The sequence below is a fragment of the Mus caroli genome, unplaced genomic scaffold (genome assembly GCF_978045245.1).
Source record: "Mus caroli unplaced genomic scaffold, Mus_caroli_1 scaffold_9, whole genome shotgun sequence".
Classification (NCBI taxonomy): domain Eukaryota; kingdom Metazoa; phylum Chordata; class Mammalia; order Rodentia; family Muridae; genus Mus; species Mus caroli.
Window position 1 is genome coordinate 42,311,614 of NW_028227264.1, and position 21,115 is coordinate 42,332,728.

General features: G+C 43.0%; 1 protein-coding gene across 1 annotated transcript in view; it reads right to left on the bottom strand.

Annotated features, from left to right (window-relative positions):
* Crybg1 (crystallin beta-gamma domain containing 1) overlaps positions 1 to 21,115 on the bottom strand; it is a 196,621-nt gene that overhangs the window by 114,151 nt on the left and 61,355 nt on the right. The window contains exon 2 of the mRNA XM_021174985.3: positions 274 to 406. Coding sequence (XP_021030644.2) covers positions 274 to 406 — 133 coding nt within the window. The remainder of the gene's footprint in view (positions 1 to 273; positions 407 to 21,115) is intronic.

Genomic DNA, 21,115 nt, shown 5'->3' on the forward strand with positions numbered 1-21,115 from the left:
TCCTTATAAGTATGCATTGTGTGGTCACTCAGGGGGGGTTATCTTACATGTTTTAATTACTAAAATTCTGAGAACCATATGTTGAAAAATGAAACATTAAATCTAGATGTGGTGGCACACATTTTTAATTACAGCCCTTGGGAGGCAGAAGCAGGGGGAACTCCGTTTGAGGCCATCCTGGCCTATAAAGGGAGTCTCCGGACAGCCAGGCCATACAGTGAAACCCTGTCTCAAACAACCAAGGAAAGAAAAGAAAATGAAATGAAACATTACCTTTTTTAACATTGCAGACTCCATAGATGAAGGGCCAGGCACCTCACTGGGGGTGTCAGATAACTGTAGTTCACCACCATGGAGTGTTAACTCCTGGGGCTCCCCTTGGCTTCCATCGGGTACAAGGAAAGCTCTAGAAAGGATGGAAATGGTGACATTAATGATTATCAAGAGTACTGAAAACAGGAGAGACTTAAAGACATCGTCACAAATAATCCGGTGCTCTTACAGCACAGTGTAAGCCTTAATGATGTCACCATGTAGCTCAGGGAATTCCTTGACACCTGTGAGAAACAAATTAGAATGGCCAGGCACACAGACCTGCGGTGGACGGGGGATTTTGGTGTGAGGCATGCCATTTTGGTCTGCAGTTTCTCATTGCTTTCCTATCATTATTGCTAAAAAACAACAAAACCAGTCAAATGGTATGACTCATGCCTGCCCTCCCAGCACACAGGAGGATGGCTGTGCATGGGCTACAGAGCAAGACCTTGTCTAAGCAGAACAACAAACAAACAAACAAACAAACAAAAACAAACAAACTAAAATGAAGCGACAAAGGAATCCATATGTTTCAGTAACGCTGGAAGGAAAGTGAACACTGAATCCTAGCTAGCAGAGAGATCTACTAGGACTGTCCAACCTATGGCACAATGCCATAAACTTAACTTAAAACATGATGAGGGTTTATGGGACTTATTATTGTAGCTCAATTGTACCATTCTTGAGCATAAACTCTGTAGATGACAATTTCATGTCCCAGTGTCCAATGGTCAGCCACACCTGACAGGTTCTGCCAGGAAGTTACTGTTCCCAGGGTTACGAAATCAGACTTAAATGCACGGGAGGAAATGAAGGCAGGGAAGGTGTTCTAACACTGAAGGTGCCTACCCCTAATCTATTTCCTTTAGCTGCCCCCTGTCATCTTCTCCCCCCACATTTTCTTGGCTTCGAACACTAATTTGTTCAACCACCTACCCGTCATGCACTTCAGAAGCCATATCCAACTGAAGCAGTCACCCATGAGGTCAGATCCTCCCGTTTTGGTCCTTTTACCCCGTCATTAATTTGGGCATATCTCTTACCAGATGTTATAACACTGTTTTATGTCTGTGTACCTGGAAAAGTGTTCATAATCACCATGGTGTGATTCCAATCCGAGGGATGAAGGGTGGATGCTAAAGGACTAGGAAAGGCCTCTGTTTAAAAAGCCCACAGGAAGAAACAAGCCCTCTCCCTGCGGGTGGTGGTGACTTGGGACCATTCAGGGAATTAGGCAGAGAAATGACCGAAAAGAAAGCAGAACAAACACACAAGAGCAACTGGAATCTTTAAACATATTGATGCACTGCTGACTTATTCGGTCCAATATCAGTTTTATCTCTGAGCTTTTGTGTTAGAAATACCCTATTCTTTAAGCCATTTTGAATTACCAAAGCATTGAAATTAAAACAAGCATTTATAGACTCCCTGCCCCCCCCCATCATATGGTTGAGGCTGAATAAAGTAGAGAAAGATTTCTGCTTTTAATGAAAACTACCAGTGAGGTGGGAAGAGAAGTAGCAATTCAATGCCTCACGTTTCACAGGAGCAATGGAATCTTCTGAGAATTTCTACAGTATACCAAGGGTAAAGAGACAAATGGGAGAATATTTTAGGATTCGGAAAAGTGCAAATCAGGGAGGTAATACCCGAAAGGAAGCTCTGTATGAGAATAACGCATCTACTTTAACTGTTGTTTGTTTTGTTTTGTTTGAGTGAGGGTTCTCACGTAGCCCAGGCTATCCCCGAACTTCCTATATCATCACGTATGACCCTGATCTCCCGATCCTTCCGCCTTTGCTTCCCAATTACTTGGACTGCAGGCAGGCACCACCATGCCAGGCATGGGCATAACTGGGAGAAGTCTCTCCTATACATCTTTAACAAAACAAAACATTATTCTTTGCATGACAAAAGATGAGAAGGGACATTAGAAGCAGTGTTTTTTTTTCCTCCCTTCTAGACATAGCAAAGAAAGAGAATTGTGTCAGTACAGAAAGGAATTGAACTAAAGGATCTCATAGGGCTGTCATCATGAGGTATTCTACAATCCCAGGTCCAGGAAGTGGAGGAGGAAGGACTCCGAGTTCAAGGTCACCTGGGGTTGCATAGTGGAACCCCAAGGAACAGAGATGAAATTGTATGATTTCTTTAGTTAGAACATAACTTCACTCTCAACAGATCTATCTCATGCAACATTTGATACTATGTATAAATCATCTTGGGCGACATAGAGAAACTCTATCACAAAACCAAACAAAGTAAAAGAGTTCTTCAGGCAACTCTTTAATAATTTACACACACACACACACACACACACACTGGAGAATAACAGCTGAGAACCACCCCCCCCCCCGACAGCTGAGGAGGTAGGAAGACTTAAGTAGTTACACCTTTCATAAAGCCTTTTTTCACAAGATCTTCTCCATCCCTAACCGTCTGCCCTCTGCTCACAAATATGCCAAGAGGAATAGCAAGCAAGAAAAGACACCCTGAAACAATATCATTTCTTACAAGTTGGGGCAGTAGAGCAAAATTGTATAGATAGTCTACTGTCCTTAATACTGATCCTATTTGGAGTAAAATACATGTATTTATTTATTGGAGATTGAAGAGATGAAAATGTTCTCGTGTGCCCCCATGAGAGTGAAGGCAGGTGTCCAAGAACTGAGCTGTCTCTTCTATTGCATCATCCACGTTAAATGGTCCAAAGATGGCAAAGCTGTTTGTTCTTTCTACATAGTTTGCTTGTGAGCCAATCCTTGCCTTTCCCCTCTAAGTAACCCAAAATCTAGCTCAGAGAAACCAATAAAAAAAAAATGTTTATTAACATATAAACTAAGAAGAGCTCCTGAGCTTAATCAGTGAATTCAACGGCTTCTAGATTCTGTGGCCTCTCCAGTTCCAGACATCACAGGAATGGCAGGCTATCTTCTTGTGCATCTTCCTCAGAAATGAGGAAATATCCCAGAAGTCATTTCTTGTCACATGTCATTACACGCCAAACCAGTTCCTGGACCTGCTCCTTTGAGCCTGGCGCCTGAAGGACACTGTGTCCATTCAGAGAATGGACATCTGACAAACCTAGGATTCTATTAGGAAAGAATGAGTGGGGAGAGGCAAAAAACGGATGCTCTCTACCCGCTGCCCGGCTTTCTCGTGAAACATGCTCCCCACACTTACTGTAACACTGATACAGGTAGAGTCAGGCCATGTTTATAACTGAATCTGAGGCATCGAAGTAGAAACCCATGTGATTTAGGCCTGTAGGCTATAGCCTGCCTGCTTGCTCTTTTCACTCATGGTATACACTAATAAGGCTTAGCATGGACCCAAGGGTTGATTCTGTTTGGTAAGCCTGTACTCGTGATCTCCCGGACTCAAGATACACACCGTCCTGAGGCAGGTCTCTTATCAGTGGCCAGAGGTGGAGAGAGCTATCATTTGCAGTCCCAGGGAAGGGCCTGGCCTAGTGCTCTTCCGAAACAGGAAGTGCTGTCTGAGGCACACTCATTACTTCAGACCTGCCTCTGAGGGAGGAGGAGGAGGAGATACCAGTGACTTCCCTTTCCTCATGACCCAGATCCAAACAGCAGCAACGCACCTGGCCACTCCAGTCATCATCTCGCACCTCACACGCTGCTCCAGGACTTAGGTGAGTGGGGATGAAAGGCCAGGAGATGTGTGGGCCCAGAGGTCATCATGAGGCAGGCTTAGCTCCAGGGCAGCCTTTCACACACCTCTGATGCTCGTATCACCTGTAAGGACTCCTCATTTCCTCTAGATGCCTCAGCCACAGTAAAGTTATTGTACAAGTGTTTATCCTAAAACACGGTGCCTTCAATTCCAGCACCCAGGAGGCAGAGGTAGAGGCAGGAGGATTTCTGTGAGTTCCAGGTCAGCTTGGTCTAAATAATGAGTTCCAGGATAGCTACAAAGTGAGACCCTGTCAAAATGAAAACCAAACAAACACAACACAACACAAAACAAACCCACAACCCCAAGACTGTAGGGTAATGGCCTAAAATACAACCTACAAGATGGTTTCTTCCTATTACATAGAAAGAAAACACTCAGAGTCATGCAGATGCTTTTTAGATTCTGGGAATCTTATCACTGTCATATATCTAGCCATGTCAGATATCAACATGCATGAAAAGGAACAAACCCCCACCCCCACCTCTAGGAGGTCTGTGAGACCTAGGGCTGTAACACACTCAGTTCTGAAGAACAGTTGCATAAGGACTAGACACTTAAAATCTCCCTAGCCTAAAAGCCAACCTTGATAAATGCTTGCAACAGCAAAAGCCAATTGGAAAGTTGGGTACTTTTTCATGCCTAATGAAGTAAATTTTAGTTTCACTCCTAACAATTAGGCTAGAGGAACCATAAGAAAGGCTAAATGTTGCCAGGCAGTGGTGGCACATGCCTTTAACCCAGCACTTGGGAGGCAGGGGCAGGCAGATTTCTGAGTTCGAGGCCAGGCTGGTCTACAGAGTGAGTTCCAGGCCAGCAGGGCAATTCATTGAAACCCTGTCTCGAAAAACCCCAAATAAATAAATAAATAAATAAATAAATCAGCTACAATAGAGCAAGGGAGGATTTGTGAGAGGGTTTGGAGGGAAGAAAAGAATGGGGGAAATAATATAATTATATTGTAATATAAAATAAAAACTATTAAAAAAATAAAACAGTCATTACTGGACATCAATCGTTTTGGTTAATAAAACAAAATTAAATCCTCTAAAACTGCTATCTTGCAATGGAGTCTTAACAGAACCTGTTTATTAATTTGATAATTATAATAATTTCTAAATTTTTTCCTTCCTTTTCATGAGACAGAGTCGCACTGTGAAGCATTGGCTGGTCCGGAACTCACTATGGAGACCAGGCTGGCCTTGAACTCCTAACACTCCATCTGGTTCTGTGTGCTTCATCATACTGGGCTTAATTAAAGTCTTTCCTGTTTCCCTTCTAAGGGGCAGACATTACTCTGCCTTAGTCAATATTTGTTAAGTGCTTGAATTTACTCAGAGGCATGACTAAGAGTGGGAAACACCTGCTAGCTCCTTTCACTTTATCTTCCTATTTTCCTTCATTTGAGTTTCTTTTGCAAAACCAGAGAGACCTTCTCCCTGCAATTGATTTTGTTAAAAATAATGGCAAGGTTGTATCCTTGTTAGAGAATCCTCTTATGTTAGAGAGCCACATACCTTTTCTCAGAAAAATCCCTGAAGTTTACGTAAAACAATGTCGGGCTCTTTAAGAAAGAAAACAGCCCAGTACAGATAGGTAAGGGGTGGGAATCCTCAGCCTGTGGCCCACACTTCTGCTGTCCTCCTACCTCCTGGAGCAGACAGATGTGCACTACTTTGTGTTATAGTGGGTAGGGATTAATGCAGAGCTCAAAGTGCCTGAGTAAGTGCCTGGAACTGGCGAACTATAGAAGTGGCTCAGCTAGGCTCACAACCAAAACAATAAGAGCAGCCATATGAACAGCTGCATTGACTGACAGGGCGTATAAACTGATGCTGTACTGCCCTCTGCCGTCTATACAAATATTATTAGTGAGTTCTCCTAACCTTATATTTATTGAAAAGGAAGTTACCTAAAGGTACCGCTGTGTGCGTCAAGGCATTTCCCAGTTAGAGCCTGAAACAGTATATATAATACAGCCACTCTTATGAACAAGACACTGGTTAGAAGTGTACATAAATGTACTGGCTACACACACACACACACACACAAGGGCAGGGGAGAATGTGGTATTTCTTTAGTTCAGCTGCTAAGTGGTAGAGAAAAGCCTTCTGGGTAGGACCACCCCCTCTAACATTAGACTCTATGTTAGATTATGGCCTCACACCCGCAGACAATACCAGATCTGACCTTGAAAAGTCCCCTGGGGATTACTTGATGTAATCTACTCGGTGCAGTCTTGAAAAGACACTGTGCTTGAGAAACCATGAGACTGACAGAACATGGAGCCTGCTGGTTAGCCACGTGTGGAACTGGGAGGCAGGCTTCTGGGAAAGCCTCTCAAAGGCATATCTAAAAACAAAATCTGGATAGACCTAGCTAGATCCTATATTTAACAAAACAGAATGGAAATCTACTTCTCTTTTAGGACCAAAGGTTTTAGATTTACAAAGTGGGTTTGAATGTCAAAAGCAACATCGTTTTCAAATCGATTTTTCTCAGCAAACGAAAGGGAGGACTGTAACAACATACACTCTTGGATTTCAGAGCATTTCAGGCTAGCTGCTGGGCAGCATAGCGAGTTATGTCACTTCTCCAGGCCTCAGTTTCCTCATCCGAGGTCATAATCAGATTGTAAAAAGGAGTTAAATAATTAGCAACCGTTCATAAAGTGTGTGTGCTTGTGTGGGTACCTCATAGGTCCTCAAAAAGTTGGCATTTTCTGAGTAAGAATTTGGAAGATTGCATGTGGGTAGCACTTTGAGGAGGCACATTTGTCAGAAAGAATGTCTAGCTGCCCAATCACCCCATTTTGCAGATGAATTCACAAAGGCTCAGAAGTGGTTACTCTTCACCTTCACTTGCCTAGATAAGATGAATAATTCTAATTCCAAATGAGCCTTGTGATCGCAAAGCCCCCAGTTGGTTGGGAGTGTGGAGATCATTTACTAAGCTTAATCAAGTTTCAAAAATTCCAAACATTTTCAACATTGGTGTCAACAGTGGCAACAGAATGCCCAAATTGCCATCTAGTGGTTGTATAAGTATGCCAATCTACTCATCTTTAGCTTTTGCAATTTTTTTCCTAAAAAGTAAGGTTCCCTGACAGCCTAACTCTCAGATGGCCTCTACTCACTCCCCTGGGCACACTGATGGACACAGTGACTTGAAGACAAAGAACATCTCTCGATGCACTATGGGGACAGAAATGCCCAAGTGCCCCTCATATTTAGCCATTACAATGCAGAATGTCTCTCTAACCAAGGCTTGGGACCATTGCCTTAATACATTGTTGAAATCTGGTATTCCTGTGAAATCACCCTGCCTGTGAAACTTAGCCATCTATCCGAGGACTGATGCTATGGGAATTTTAGATGTTAGGGATCGCTCGGCATGATTAACCAACTATGAAGCCCACCTTGACCCAGGCTGGTCTCACAGGAAAGAATGACCCCCATTCTAAGCAAGAGCAAAGATAAGTGGAGGCCAAGGACCACACAAGCCCAGAATCACCACATTGGGCTCCAGAGAGCTGAGGAGCCCTGGGGAGGGGCTCTGCTTATCAAGAGACTTGAGTTTCATTCATGGCTGTACATATTCTATCCACAGCAGCTGAAGACCATGCCCACCCCACCCTCAGCTTCCCTTTCTAACATACACATTGAACGAGTTTACCTTATACTTGTCAAAATATAAATGGAGGATTTTGATTGCTCAAAGTGCCCTTTTAAGGCAGCTCAAATTCCCGTAATGGGAATTTGACAGCATATGTACTCCCCAAAGAAAGACTAATGACTATATTAAGTTCATAAATAATAAATCGAAAATTCAGGGGAAAGTATTTTAAATTGCTATCTCCAACTTTGTTTTTTGTTTTGTTTTGTTTTTGTATTTATGTTTGTGTATTTGCCATGGAGCACAGGTGACACTCAGAGGACAACTGTCAGGACTGTTCTCTCCTGCCATTGTGGGATCCAGCGCAGTCGGATCCAGACTCAGGTCATCACAGTTGGTGGCAGCACCTTTACCTGATGAGCCATCCTGCAGGCTCTAGATTGCTATCTGTAACACAAAACAATTAGAGCATGGTGGGCCAGGCAAGGAGGAAGACACCTGATAAACCATGGTTATAGGATGGAGGATAGAGAGGTTACCCTTCAGATAGCCAGAGGTATACCACAGGTGTCCTTCTGCTCCAATCAATTTAACCCTAACCATTTATTGAGAACCCTTCGACATCACACCCTATCTTGCTTTGGGGAATACAACAGGATTGGCCTCTTGAGAATTCTCTGATGAACACATTGGACTTTTGACATTATCTTACTCAATACTCCATCTATAGGAACTGAAGGGAGAAATACAGATTGAGTTCCAATGAAAAGTTTTTTTTTCTTTTATCCACAGATTTTCTTTCTCTCTCTCTCTCTCTCTCTTTCTTTTTTTTTTTTTTTTTTTTTTTGAGACAGGGTTTCTCTGTGTAGTCCTGACTGTCCTGGAACTCACTTTGTAGACCAGGTTGGCCTCGAACTCAGAAATCTGCCTGCCTCTGCCTCCCAAGTGCTGAGATTAAAGGCGTGCGCCACCACCACCCGGCATAATCCACAGACTTTCACACATTCCCTCAGCCATAGACTCTCAGACAGTGTAGACCGTGTACCCCGATAATGCATCAGTTTGGAAACTGCAGAACTTTATGAATACACTTGTTTTCTTCAAACTCTTTCTCTGGCCTCACTGGACTGACAATCCCTCCTTTAGCTTCCCAGTCATTACCGGTTGGCATTGCTAACTGGATGTATCTTGCTGTAAGTCCTTTAGCGGACACAGTGGTGGGGAGACATATTGCTGTCACTCTAGTTCCCCGCCTCATAATGTCTTCAATTAGTAAGCTCCCCTCTGGTCCCTACTGCTACTCCAACCCATCCTCCTCCTACTAATGGCTGACCATTCTGCGGTCCTCTATTATGAAAGCTGTTCAGTGGATCAGCACTATAAGAAATGACACTGTAAACTCATGGTGTTTCCCTCTTTTGGGTCCAGTCTGCTCTTTCACAGCTCCCTTCCCCATCCTGTGTCCCAGGCTATTTAGTAACCAGTATTTTAACTCCATTATAATCTCCAGCAGCCCCTACTCTCATCCGGAAGAGCAAAGACTTGAGTGGGGTCTTGATACAGCACAGGACAACACCTGTCACTTCACTCTTGCTCAGTGAGCGAGTCCTAGGTAAGCATACTCAAAGTCCCTTCTGTAAAGGTGGGCCAACTCATGATGGGGCAGCTGCTTGCAGATCCTGTCTGTTAGGAATTCCTAACACTGTCAATATAAAGCTTTGGTTCAGAAGCCCCTCCTTTGTGCCTTTCCCCCAGCCTTGAGCAGGCTGAACAACACCCCCAAGGTTTTTACAACCTAGCTGGAGTGGCCTGGCCTTGCTGCATTTGCAATTTCCTACCAGAGATTTGAGGAGTTGACTGCCTGCTGAGCTTGCTTTGCAACTCAATCCAGCTGAAACAAAGGATGGGGTCTGTGGGCTTTCCCTATATAAACACAGTGCTGAAAATTAAACTTTGAGCCTTGATCAGAAACCTTTGTCTTGGCTTCATCCTTCTCTCACCCCCTCCTCCCACTTTTCATTTCCAGCCTCCCTTTCAGGTACCCAGTTCATCCTTGACTGCTGAACAGCTACCCTCCTTCCAACCACTGGAGTTGTGAGTTGGGCTGCTGTCTGATTTTTTTTTTTCAGAAGTCCATAGCAATGTCTCAGGCTTTGAAGTTGACTTTATAGCATGTTTAATATGCACCAGCTGTCTGTTTTGTTTACCTTTGCTCCACCTTAGCTCACTAGCCCAAGACGACTCATATCAATGACGATTAATAAGAGTCTCTGAAACTCGGAAGCTTCTAAAACAGCTGGCACGGCACTCATGCACACTCAGCCTTTCAGACACGCACAAGCCATCTTTACCAGTTCTGTGCCTTGATTATACCTGCCTGTCTATAAATGTCACTGCTTTGGAGGTATTTCTAGAAACAGAAACTCAAGAGAAATTTGCCTTTAATCCTAGCACTTGGGAGGCAGAGGCAGGCAGATTTCTGAGTTCGAGGCCAGCCTGGTCTACAGAGTGAGTTCCAGGACAGCCAGGGCTACACAGAGAAACCCTGTCTCAAAAAACCAAAAAAATAAAACTCACCCCCCAAAAAAAACAGAGAGAGAGAGAGAGAGAGGGAGAGATTGCATAACCATCCCTTGTATCAATTTTTTTTTGCTATAGTTCCAAAACTCTATTATGTCTCCCAAATCAGATACTCAACTTTATCCCAGTTATGCATTGGAGATTTAGAGCCTACTATCTTCTACATGGTGGCTCTGTAAATCCTTTAAAAACAAACAAACAAACAAACAAACAAAGAAAAAACAACCTGTGAGAAAGGAGTCCTTAATGTTACAAGACATTTAGCCTCCAGGTATGATGGGCCCATTCCTGTAACCCCAGACTGAGGCAAAAGGATCCTCTCATCTAAGACCAGCCTGGGCAGAGGAGTAAGACTCTGTCTTGGAAAATAAAACACCAATGAGAACAGAAAAGAAAAGAAAAGAAAAGAAAAGAAAAGAAAAGAAAAGAAAAGAAAAGAAAAGAAAAGAAAAGAAAAGAAAAGAAAAGGAAAGGAAAGGAAAGGAAAGAAAAGAGGAAAGGAAGGGAGGGGAGGGGAAGGGAGGGGAGGGGAGGGGAGGGGAGGGGAGGGGAGGGGAGGGGAGGAGAGGAGAGGAGAGGAGATCTGAAATATTCTCACACATAGTAATGTACTTACAGTAAAATCTTCATTATCATGTGAAAATGAATTATTTCAAAATATGAGTAGATTTCTCTATCTTTAACTTTTGAAGGTAAAATCTTATGGAGGCTAGAGGTAGGTATTTGCTGTTTGTTTTTGAGACAAGATCTTGGTAGCTATAGCTGACCTAGAACTTGCTATGCAGAACAAGCTGGCCTTGAATTGGTAGCAATTTTCCTGCCTCTGCCTCCTAAGAGTCTTTGGACTAAAGGTCAATGACACGATATCTTGAAGCTAGACGTTAGTTTTTGCATTCGTTTCTTGCTGTTTCGACATGCCCACATTACCAATTTCTAAATGCTGGATGGCTGTTCCACAGAATAAAATGGCCAGTGATTAATACACAATTCATGGTTACTTGGCTCACACCTCTGACTGCTTCTGTCTGTCTGTCTGTCCATTCCACAAGAGGTGAGCTTTGCTTAAGGGCCTCCTGGATACATCACAGTGACTAGAACTGCCATCATATTCATAATGAATGAGTCCAGTTAGTATCTTTAATTGATGCTAATGTTATGAAAGAAAACTCTAATTAAAAATTTATCCAATTAAAAAACCAACACGGTTACTCCAGGGATCCAGATGTGCCATCCAAAGCAGACAGAAAGCTGGAACATTCATATGAGACAGACTGATAGGGAACGTCCCACATCTCAGGAACAGAAACCTTTCAGGCCCAGAGATAAGACAAAGTTGTCATAGTGTCCCTATTTTCCAAGTAGCTAAATATGGTCGTCCATCTAGAGATGCTGTTTGTATAATCTACACGTCAGACTCAGAGTCTGCATCTGAAGGGACCTTCAGTTGTACTCTAAGCTCATTTCTGTCTTCCCTTAAACTTAAGACTTTCTTAAAAAAAAAAAAAGTTTTGTGTGTATGTATGTGTGTGTGCATGTGCATGTGTGTGTGTTATCCTCAAGTAAGGGGAGGGGTACATGTGCTTGTGTGTAAACATTCCGAAACCAGAGAACACTAGGTACCCTGCTATACCCACCTTGACCCTTTGAAAAAGAAATCTCACTGAAAATGGAGTGAGGTTGGCAGCCAGTAAGTCCAGCAACCCTTCTCTTTTTGTCTTTACAGCAGTAGAGTTACAGGGGCATGACACCATGCCTAGACTTTTTTGGAGTGCTGGGATTCAAACTTAGGTCTATATGCTTGTACAGCAAGCTCTCTTAACCAATAAGCCATCTTCTAAGCCCTCAGTCATAAAGAACCATCTGCCTGTTCCTTCTATATACTTTGCACATTCTTTGCTTAGGTTATTTCCCTCTCTTCCTTTGTGATCTTTGGCTGTCAGTGCCAGCAAATCTAACTTATAAAGCCACTCCCCCAGATTGCTGATTGCAAGAAATCTTGAGCTTCCTTACCTAAAACAACCACTTTGAAAGGGAATGCCAAGATACATTGGAGTTATATTCAAAGGAAATTTGAAGGTAATATTTACATTAAATACAGTGTCAAAACAGTGACTTGATCTCTAGGAAATGCCCTAAAATATTAAACCATTGAAGCAAAATGAATGTCATTAGGAATCACAGACTTGTTCAGATATTGATTTTAAAAAGAACAAGAAAGCAACAAAATAGTCTGGGAACATGTTTGTCTTTCTAGAGTGTAGATTATTATTTTATGTAAAAAAAATACAATATTGGAAAAAACCATCAGGGTTGGTCAGGAAGAGATGCTGGCCAGAGATCTTTTCAGAAACATAGGATGTAACTGTACTGGGTTTTCCTCACTACCAGAAGCCGCTATGTTTGACTTTTCCTGGAGACTCAAATCTTCCTTCCTCTTCACACAGAGGCACCACTAGCTCTATCTAACCTTGGGTTTTACAGACACCCAGAGAGTGATGGAGGGTTACAGTGGGGTGGGAGGAGAAAGTAAGAAGACAGAGAAAGTGAAGTGGGAGTCAGGGAGAAGATGGCTTAGATAAGAGTACTTTTTGCTCGTGAGAAGGACCCCGGTTCAATTCCCAGCACCCACATGGTGGCTCACAACCAACTCCCAAGCACCCACATGTCACAAATTCATACACATAACATAAATCTTAAAGAAAAACATGAAAAAGAACTTGGGAAAATGAAAGATCTGAGAGATCTTCCCTGACTAAGACTAGAAAGGAAGAGAGAAAAGAATCTCAAATAATATGAGGGTGTGTTCAGGAGGGGATAGAAGTGAAGTGGGGAGGGGCCAGCTTAGGCTGTGTTCAGGAAGGGAGGGAAGTGGACCATAAGGAAGGGAAGCAGGGGAATGGGGGCTAGCTCAGCAAATGCACAGGAAGGTGAAGCCAAGAGACCCTCCCTTGTCCCAGTCTGGGCTCAAGGGCACCAGTCTCTTCAGAGAGCAAGAACTGAAGGACATGCACAGGCAGGGGTGGCCCTGGTTTTCAATCCTAAGGGAATTATTATGAAATACAATTTCCTAGGTAAGTTGGCAACTTCCTGTGGTTTGGTATTGTTTATTAAGTGTTCGTATTTCTCAAGTCAATTATAGGCTTTTCGGGAGCGAAGATTCAAACATCATCTCTCCCTGTAACTTATGCTCCATAAATGCCTTTATTTATTTATAGCATTCCTGGGTATGATATAAAACAAGTATTTTCTTGTGCCACTGGTTAGTTGAGAATCCAAGCTTCCAGCTCAGGGAGAGTTGAGTCACCAAACCACAAGCATTCTGTCCCAAGAAAGTATTTATTTTGTTTAACAGGACTGTAAATGAGGGAGTGTTATCTCCCCTGCAGGATGGGCTATGAGTCAACTGTCTGCATACATGGCAGATTCTTATTTCTAAACTGGAGATAAAGGTAGGAGCTTTTACAGTGTTTGTGAAAATCTAGCACAAACTAGCAGAACAGCTCTGATTGATTTCATTTTCCTCAGTACAACTATTTCCACACTGATTTTGGAACAAAAATGTTTAAATATAGCCAAAGCTTCAAAAAGAAAATAAGCCTTCTCTTCTCTTCTCTTCTCTTCTCTTCTCTTCTCTTCTCTTCTCTTCTCTTCTCTTCTCTTCTCTTCTCTTCTCTTCTCTTCTCTTCTCTTCCCTCTTCTTTTCCCTCTCCTCTCCCCTCCCCTCCCCTCCCCTCCCCTCCCCTCCCCTCCCCTCCCCTCCCCTCCCCTCTCTTTTCTTTCTTTTTTCTTTTCTTTTCTTTTCTTTTCTTTTCTTTTCTTTTCTTTTCTTTTCTTTTCTTTTCTTTTCGAGATTGGGCCTCATATAGTTCACGCTAGCCTTGAGCTCACTCTGTGGCTGGGGCTGGATTTGAAAGTCTGATCTTCTTGCCTCTACCTCCCAGGTAGTAGAACTGTAGGCATATGCCAGCACCCTTTGCTTAAACTTGTTTTTTATGAATAAGGTAACACTAGGCGTATAAAATGCTTCTAAAACAAGCAATTCATAACATTAAAAAGGAAACAAATTGCATTACCATTTTTCATTTGACATATTGCTTAGTGTTCATGACCACATTGGCATTTCCTAGCTGTCTTGACTAATCTTTACTGAAAAGAGTAGACATAATTTTAGTTGTAAGGTTAATTTCCCAATCTATCATCTTTTCTTCCCTCTAAGAGAAGAAAACATGTAGGCTTCCTCTTTTAGAAATACTGAAGGAGAAGCCTTTTCTCTTGTCACCAAATCAAAGAGAAGAAAGACAAAAAGAAGAGCTAGAGCTGGAGAGCTGGTAGGCTGGCAAGCTGAGCCAGAGAGCCAGCTCTAGCGGGAGAGCCACCGGAGGGCCAGAGAGCCAGAGACTTCCACAGTTGAACAGCTGGCTCGATCCTTAGGAGCAGTTGCTCTTGCAGAGGCCTGAGCTTTGGCTTCCAGCACCCACACTGGTCACTCGAAACTGTCTGTAACTCCAGTTCTAGTGTACTTGATTCCCCTCTGGCCTCCATGGGCACATGCACTCATACCTGCTCATACCCACGCATAGACACGCACATACATGTAATTAGATTTTTTTAATTTTTAATATTTTTTATTACATATTTTCCTCAATTACATTTCCAATGCTATCCCAAAAGTCCCCCATAGTGCCCCCCCCACTTCCCTACCCACCCATTCCCATTCTTTTGGCCCTGGCATTCCCCTATATTGGGGCATATAAAGTTTGCAAGTCCAATGGGCCTCTCTTTCCAGTGATGGCCGACTAGGCCATCTTTCGATACATATGCAGCTAGAGACAAGAGCTCCGGGGTACTGGTTAGTTCATCATGTCGTTCCCTCTATAGGGTTGCAGATCCCTTTAGCTCCTTGGGTACTTTCTCTAGCTTCTCCATTGGGAGCCCTGTGATACATCCAATAGCTGACTGTGAGCATCCACTCCTGTGTTTGCTAGGCCCCGGCATCGTCTCACAAGAGACAGCTATATTTGGGTCCTTTCAGCAAAATCTTTCTAGTGTATGCAATGGTGTCAGCGTTTAGAAGCTGATTATGGGATGGATCCCTGGATACGGCAGTCTCTAGATAGTCCATCCTTTCATCACAGCTCCAATAATTAGATTTTAAAACACATTAAAGAGAGGCAGGGGATAGGCAGTGATTTTTGCACATTGCTCCTGTCTAATGTCTGCAGTGCTGCGGAGGGCTGTTAATGGCCACAACACTTTAGTAAGCGATTTGTCTGTACTTACTAAGTGCCAGTATGCAAGCACAGTGCCCTACACCTCTGCTTCTGATAAAAATGATTCTGAAGAAATCAATAAAGAACACTTCCTTATAGTGCTGTCTATGGCAGTATTGTTTCTTACAGCAAACCCCACTTAGGCAATCATGAAATTGATGCACATCCATGTTACAGCATATCATTTCTCCTTTAAGACACGCAGTAAAGCTCCTGATGTAATGGCAGACAAGCAGACAAGCAATGACCTGCCAACCAGGTAATGGAGCCAGAAACACAGAGCGGGCAATGCACAACATCAAACAGTGGCCATCTCCGACGAACTGGATCATGAGGGGTTATAGTCTCCTAATTTTCCAAAAGCACCATACCTTCTGTTATAACCATTTCTATTGGCTAATAGAAATGTTTGAAAACTCCCAATGGGCTCCTCTGGGAAGTTTAAATAAGGATTCTTGAGCTGCAGCAACAGAAGGTGGAATCTGGGAAGGAATGGAGCTTGTCACGTAAGCTAGTAAACTATCGACACAGGTTTTGCCTGCCAATCTCAGGTTCTTTCTCAGTTCCTTAGGCTTTCCCAACCTAAATCAGGGACTGTTCCAGGTTACTGTCAGTCATCCCACAAGAGTCATGTGTCTGTTCTTGAGTGATTTCCAAGCTAGCATCTGTTTTAAAAGCAAGATGTGCAGGGACTATACACCATCTGTGTAAGGGAATGACCATCTGTCCAGCTGTTTGCCAGAGAATTAAAAAGCAATGACTTCAAGTAATTGTGCAGTTCTGACAGCTCGACTGGGGTGAAGAACACAGAAAATTGACAGTTATCGTTTGCTCATTTATCTACCATCTATCTATCATTTATGTATATATGCCTGTGGGCTCATGCATAAACACATGTGTGCAAATGCCCTTAGAGGTCAGAAAAGGGCAATGGATCCCCTGGTGCCCTTAAGATGGTGGTGACCTGCTTGCTCAAACATGGGTGCTGGGAACCACAGTAGGACCTTTGGGAAGAGCAGGCCCTCTTATGCACTGAGACTCTGACTCCTCCTTTTTTGTAAGGAGAGTCTCCTGGGACCACCCCTGACACAACGGCAAGTGTGACACACAAGTGTCCATGGATGCTTTGACGCTCTAACGGCAGAGTTGAGCAGTCTCAACTGACAGTGCCTGAGGTGCTTACTACTGTCTCTTTGCAGGAAGTTTGCTGGCCTCCAGCTTAGATTTTAAATACCTGCAAGCTTGCTTGGTTCACTTCTTTCTGTACTTCCGTAGCTTTTATTGAATGGAGATGAGCCTTCTAAAACTCTAGTAAATTTATCAGGCAAGTAAAACACATCATAAGCTTGAGCTTCCCTACATCTGGACACACACACACACACACACACACACACACACACACACACACACACACACAAACAAAATGGCCCACAGTCATAGATCAGAGTAAAACATTTGTAATTTTTAAAATTTGATCAATTTTTTTTGAACATTAGAGCCACACTTTATAATGTGCTATATAACCAAACCACCAAAGCACAAGAGATCCATTCTATCCTGGTTAGGGTTTCTATTACTCTGATAAAGCACCATGACCAAAAGTAACTTGGGATGGAAAAGATTCATCTCAGCTTACAGCTCTCAGGTCACACTCCATCGCTGAGGGAAGTCAGGGCTGGAACTCTATGTAGGAACCTGGAGGCAGGAGCTGATACAGAGGCCATAGAGGGTGCTGCTTACTGGCTTGCTCCTCCTGACTTAATCAGTCTGCTTTCTTATATAGCTCAGGACCACCTACCCAGGGATGGGACACCCACAGTGAGGTGTTCCTTCTTCCATCAGTCACCAATCAAGACACTATCCCACAGGCTTGCCTATAGGTCAATCTGATGGAGGCATTTTATCAACTAAGATTCCTTCTTCACAGATGACTCTATCTTCGGTCACATTGACAGGAAAAAGAAAAAAAGAAAAAAGAAAAAGAAAACAACACACACTCAAACCGATGAGAGCTCTTTAAGTTTCCAAGAATCTGTCAGTCTCCCTTCCCTTCCACTTGAGGCTGAAGATGTACACCGTGTCAATGACACCTCACATCTGAGTAATATTTATAACCCAAAAGGGGCATTTTTGCCACATATAATTTCCATATCCTCTTGGGGTCCCTGACTTACAGGTTTGAAGGAAGAATTTTTGTAGAGAGAATACCTTAGGTGGTGTATGGATGCATTCCCTGTCAATTACAAAACCTAAGGTCTATAGGAAAGGTTAGAATTAAAGGTGGGACATCTAGGAAGCAGAAAGAATTCTGGGATAGAGTCAGGCACAGGAGGTTTGCCCAAGATGATGTGACAAGATGGTTGAATGGTACCTGAAAACAGGTAACAAGCCATGTGGCAGAATGTAGATTAGAAAATATGGGCTATTGTAAATTATGATCTTGTGAGAGAATAGCTTAACTATATGGCCAAGGTGTGTGTGTGTGTGTGTGTGTGTGTGTGTGTGTGTATGTGTGTAGTCTGAGTCTTATTTTTGGGAGCATAGGCTGGGGTGAAGAACTGGAAGTAACTTCTACACATCTTATAATTTGGAAAAATAATGTGTGTGAGAGGAGAATGTTGGTATAAGAATGAAAAATAATATCTGGTTATTTCTGTGAAGTATTAGGGTGGTTTTTTTTTATCTGTAAAGAACAAGAGTTACATAGTGGGGCCTCAGGAGTTGAATCAAGCATCAAGGTGGGGGGCAGTCTAGGGTTCACCTGTGGGCTCATACCTAGGATTTTACTAAAAAATGTCTTTCCCTCCTAGCTCAACATAGCCTGGGGTACACTCCTAAGACTGATGTCTGTTTTGGAATATAGTACCACCACTAACTGTGCAATTGTTCAAGCTGTCCACTGACCTATGGATTTCCCTTAGTGGACTAACTAGCTTCCCAGGGATCAGAGAAGGGGGAAAGGAAGAAAAGAGGAAAGCAAAGATTCTTTAATGCTTCAAACTACAAAGCTTATTGCATCACAAAGTAGTTTATTAGGTATTTGTTTGTTTTGAGACAAGAGCTGGTTATATAGCCCAGGCTAGCCCAGAACTCAAAGTTCTAGGAAAGTGCTAGGACTGCAAGCCTGTGCCACCAACCTGGTTAACAATGTTTTCAATAAAGTTGTGCCATTGCATTTCATGGCCCTTCTTTCCCTCTTAACATTTCTAAAGTGTAAAAATTAACAAATCAACTTTTTGAAGTAGGCAAAGTCAGGCCAGGTAGTGTGAAAAAACTCCTCTTTGAGTTGACAATGATTCATCTCACAAGGAATCTAAGTTGAGGCACAATTAAGAGACTATGTTGTTTGCATACTTTACTTTCAAAGCGTTCTGGAGAAGAGGAGCATTAGGAGACAACAGTGCTTCCTGTCTTGCTAAATAAACACACGATCCCGGTCCTATGAACCAGTCAGGGCCCACAGCACTCAGCCACCTAAACAAACAACAGAAACGTGGGTGGCAGGTTCATTGTGCCTGCCTGTATCTGCCTGCAACATCTACTCCTATAAGAGGTCACTATGGATACACAACAGCTTTTGTCCAAGAGCTAATGAATCAGGTGCTTCAGGGTACAGATGCGTTCCCTTTCCACTTTCTCAGGAAAATCCCCATGACTAAAGAACAGGAGACCCAAGTCCAAGGCAAGATAAACTGTGAAACAGTGTGGCCTTTCCCCAACAGATGGTGTTATCTAATCACTTATGGGTAGAATTTCCACATAGACGGTGCTCCCTCTCAGTGTAATCTATCCACCTGTGTGTATAATTCCTGCACAGATGGTGCTCCCGCTCAGTGTAAGCTAACCACCTATGGGTGGAAAGAGCAAGTTCACACACAGAACCCTACAGGTCTTCTGCAGCTTTGTGTGTGTGCTTAATGGGTACAAAGGACTTGTTTGCCCATCTAAATCCATAATGCCCTCGTCTTAAAATCTGCCTCAAACAAAATTCCCTAAATAGTTTGTATCTGAATGTTTCAGCTTAGAAAAGATGATGAGAAAGAAAAAGCTAAATTGAAGAAAAGATTAAAGCCAGGTATGGTGGTGACACACAACACTTATAATCATCTCTTGCTGAGGTAGAAAGTCTGTGGGTTCCTGTGCCTTGTATAGGCCAACCCCTCTCCTGCCCCATGTTTTTACAACCTGGCTGGAGTCTGCTCCTAGCCTCTCTGCATTTGCAATTTCCTACCAGAGCTTTGAGGAGTTGACTGCCTGCTGAGCTTGCTTTGCAACTCAATCCAGCTGAAACAAAAGTATGGGTCTGTGAACTTTCCCTATATAAACACAGTGCTGAAAATTAAACTTTGAGCCTTGATCAGAAACCTTTGTTTTGGTTTCATCCTTCTCCCTTCTCTCGCCCACCAGTCCTTTTTCATTTCCAGCCTCCCTTTCAGGTGTCCCCAGTTCTCCATGGCTGCTGGACAGCTACAGGTGGTGCCCGAAAGGGGATTGAACATGGGGGATGGGGGTGGTCAACTGAGAAACACTGTCTTGGTGGATCCACAGAAAATGGAAGAAGTAATGGTATCCTGCACGGTGGTAAGTAACAAACAGCAAAAATGCTAGCCATCTTTTGGAGGCTGTTGTAGCAGGTGCAACAATGGGATACAGGCTTGGTTGAGTTGGTGTGATCCAACACTGAATTCACCTAGGGGTGTTACAGCACAATTCAGACAGGGGAATTGTATATAGGCATTTGTCTGCAGCCAAGAGCTTCATCAGGTGAGAACAGCAGGGTTTAAAAAGAGAGAGAGAGAGAAAAAATACCAAAAAACAACAACAACCAAAAACACGTTAGAAAATTTTTTAGCTCAAGTATATTTATGCTATGCATGGTTCCCAGAAGTAGGAATGGTAAATATACAAATGACACAAGAAAAAGATAGAGAATAGGTTTCAGAAAAGCAGTTGTCCTCTGTCCAGGATGTGTTAGCAAAAGAGAAGGAAAATGGATTTCAGAGCTCTCCCAGGGACAGGAAGAAACCAGGAGCTGTCCTGCTTCCTCTCTGGGTCCCACTGGAGATATCCTAAGTTCTGGTTGCATCATGTTCTCTTCCCTCTCTGTGAATTGTCTGACTTTGGTGCACCAATCTGTCCATGTGTGTCTGTTTTCATTTTGTTGTTTGAATGATTGTTGTTCTATGTTGAAAAGAAAAAATGGTTAAAATGGTTAAACGTTGAGCCTTGATCAGAAACCTTTGTTTTGGCTTCATCCTTCTCCCTTCTCTTGCCTGCCCATCATTTTCATTGCCAGCCTCCCTTTCAGGTGTACCCAGTTCTCCATGGCTGCTGGACAGTTACAGGTGGTGCCCAAAAGAGGAGACTGAACATGGGGGTGGGGTGGGGTTATCCATCCCTTGATTTAGTTTAACTTAATTAAAACGCAGTCTCAATTTGCACAACAAAAATGTTAAGTTGTCCTGCACCCTTAGCTAAGAGTCAATTACAGCAGGAGAAACCCTGCCACAAGCTGAAAAGCTGCTTTTAAAGGGGCCAGCAGATTCTCAAGTTCTACAGCAAGTAAGCCGATGGCTGGTTTTTTCCTAGAAAAATCTCTGCAATTGTGATTATTGGGTTCAGAAGGTAACAAGGTGCTC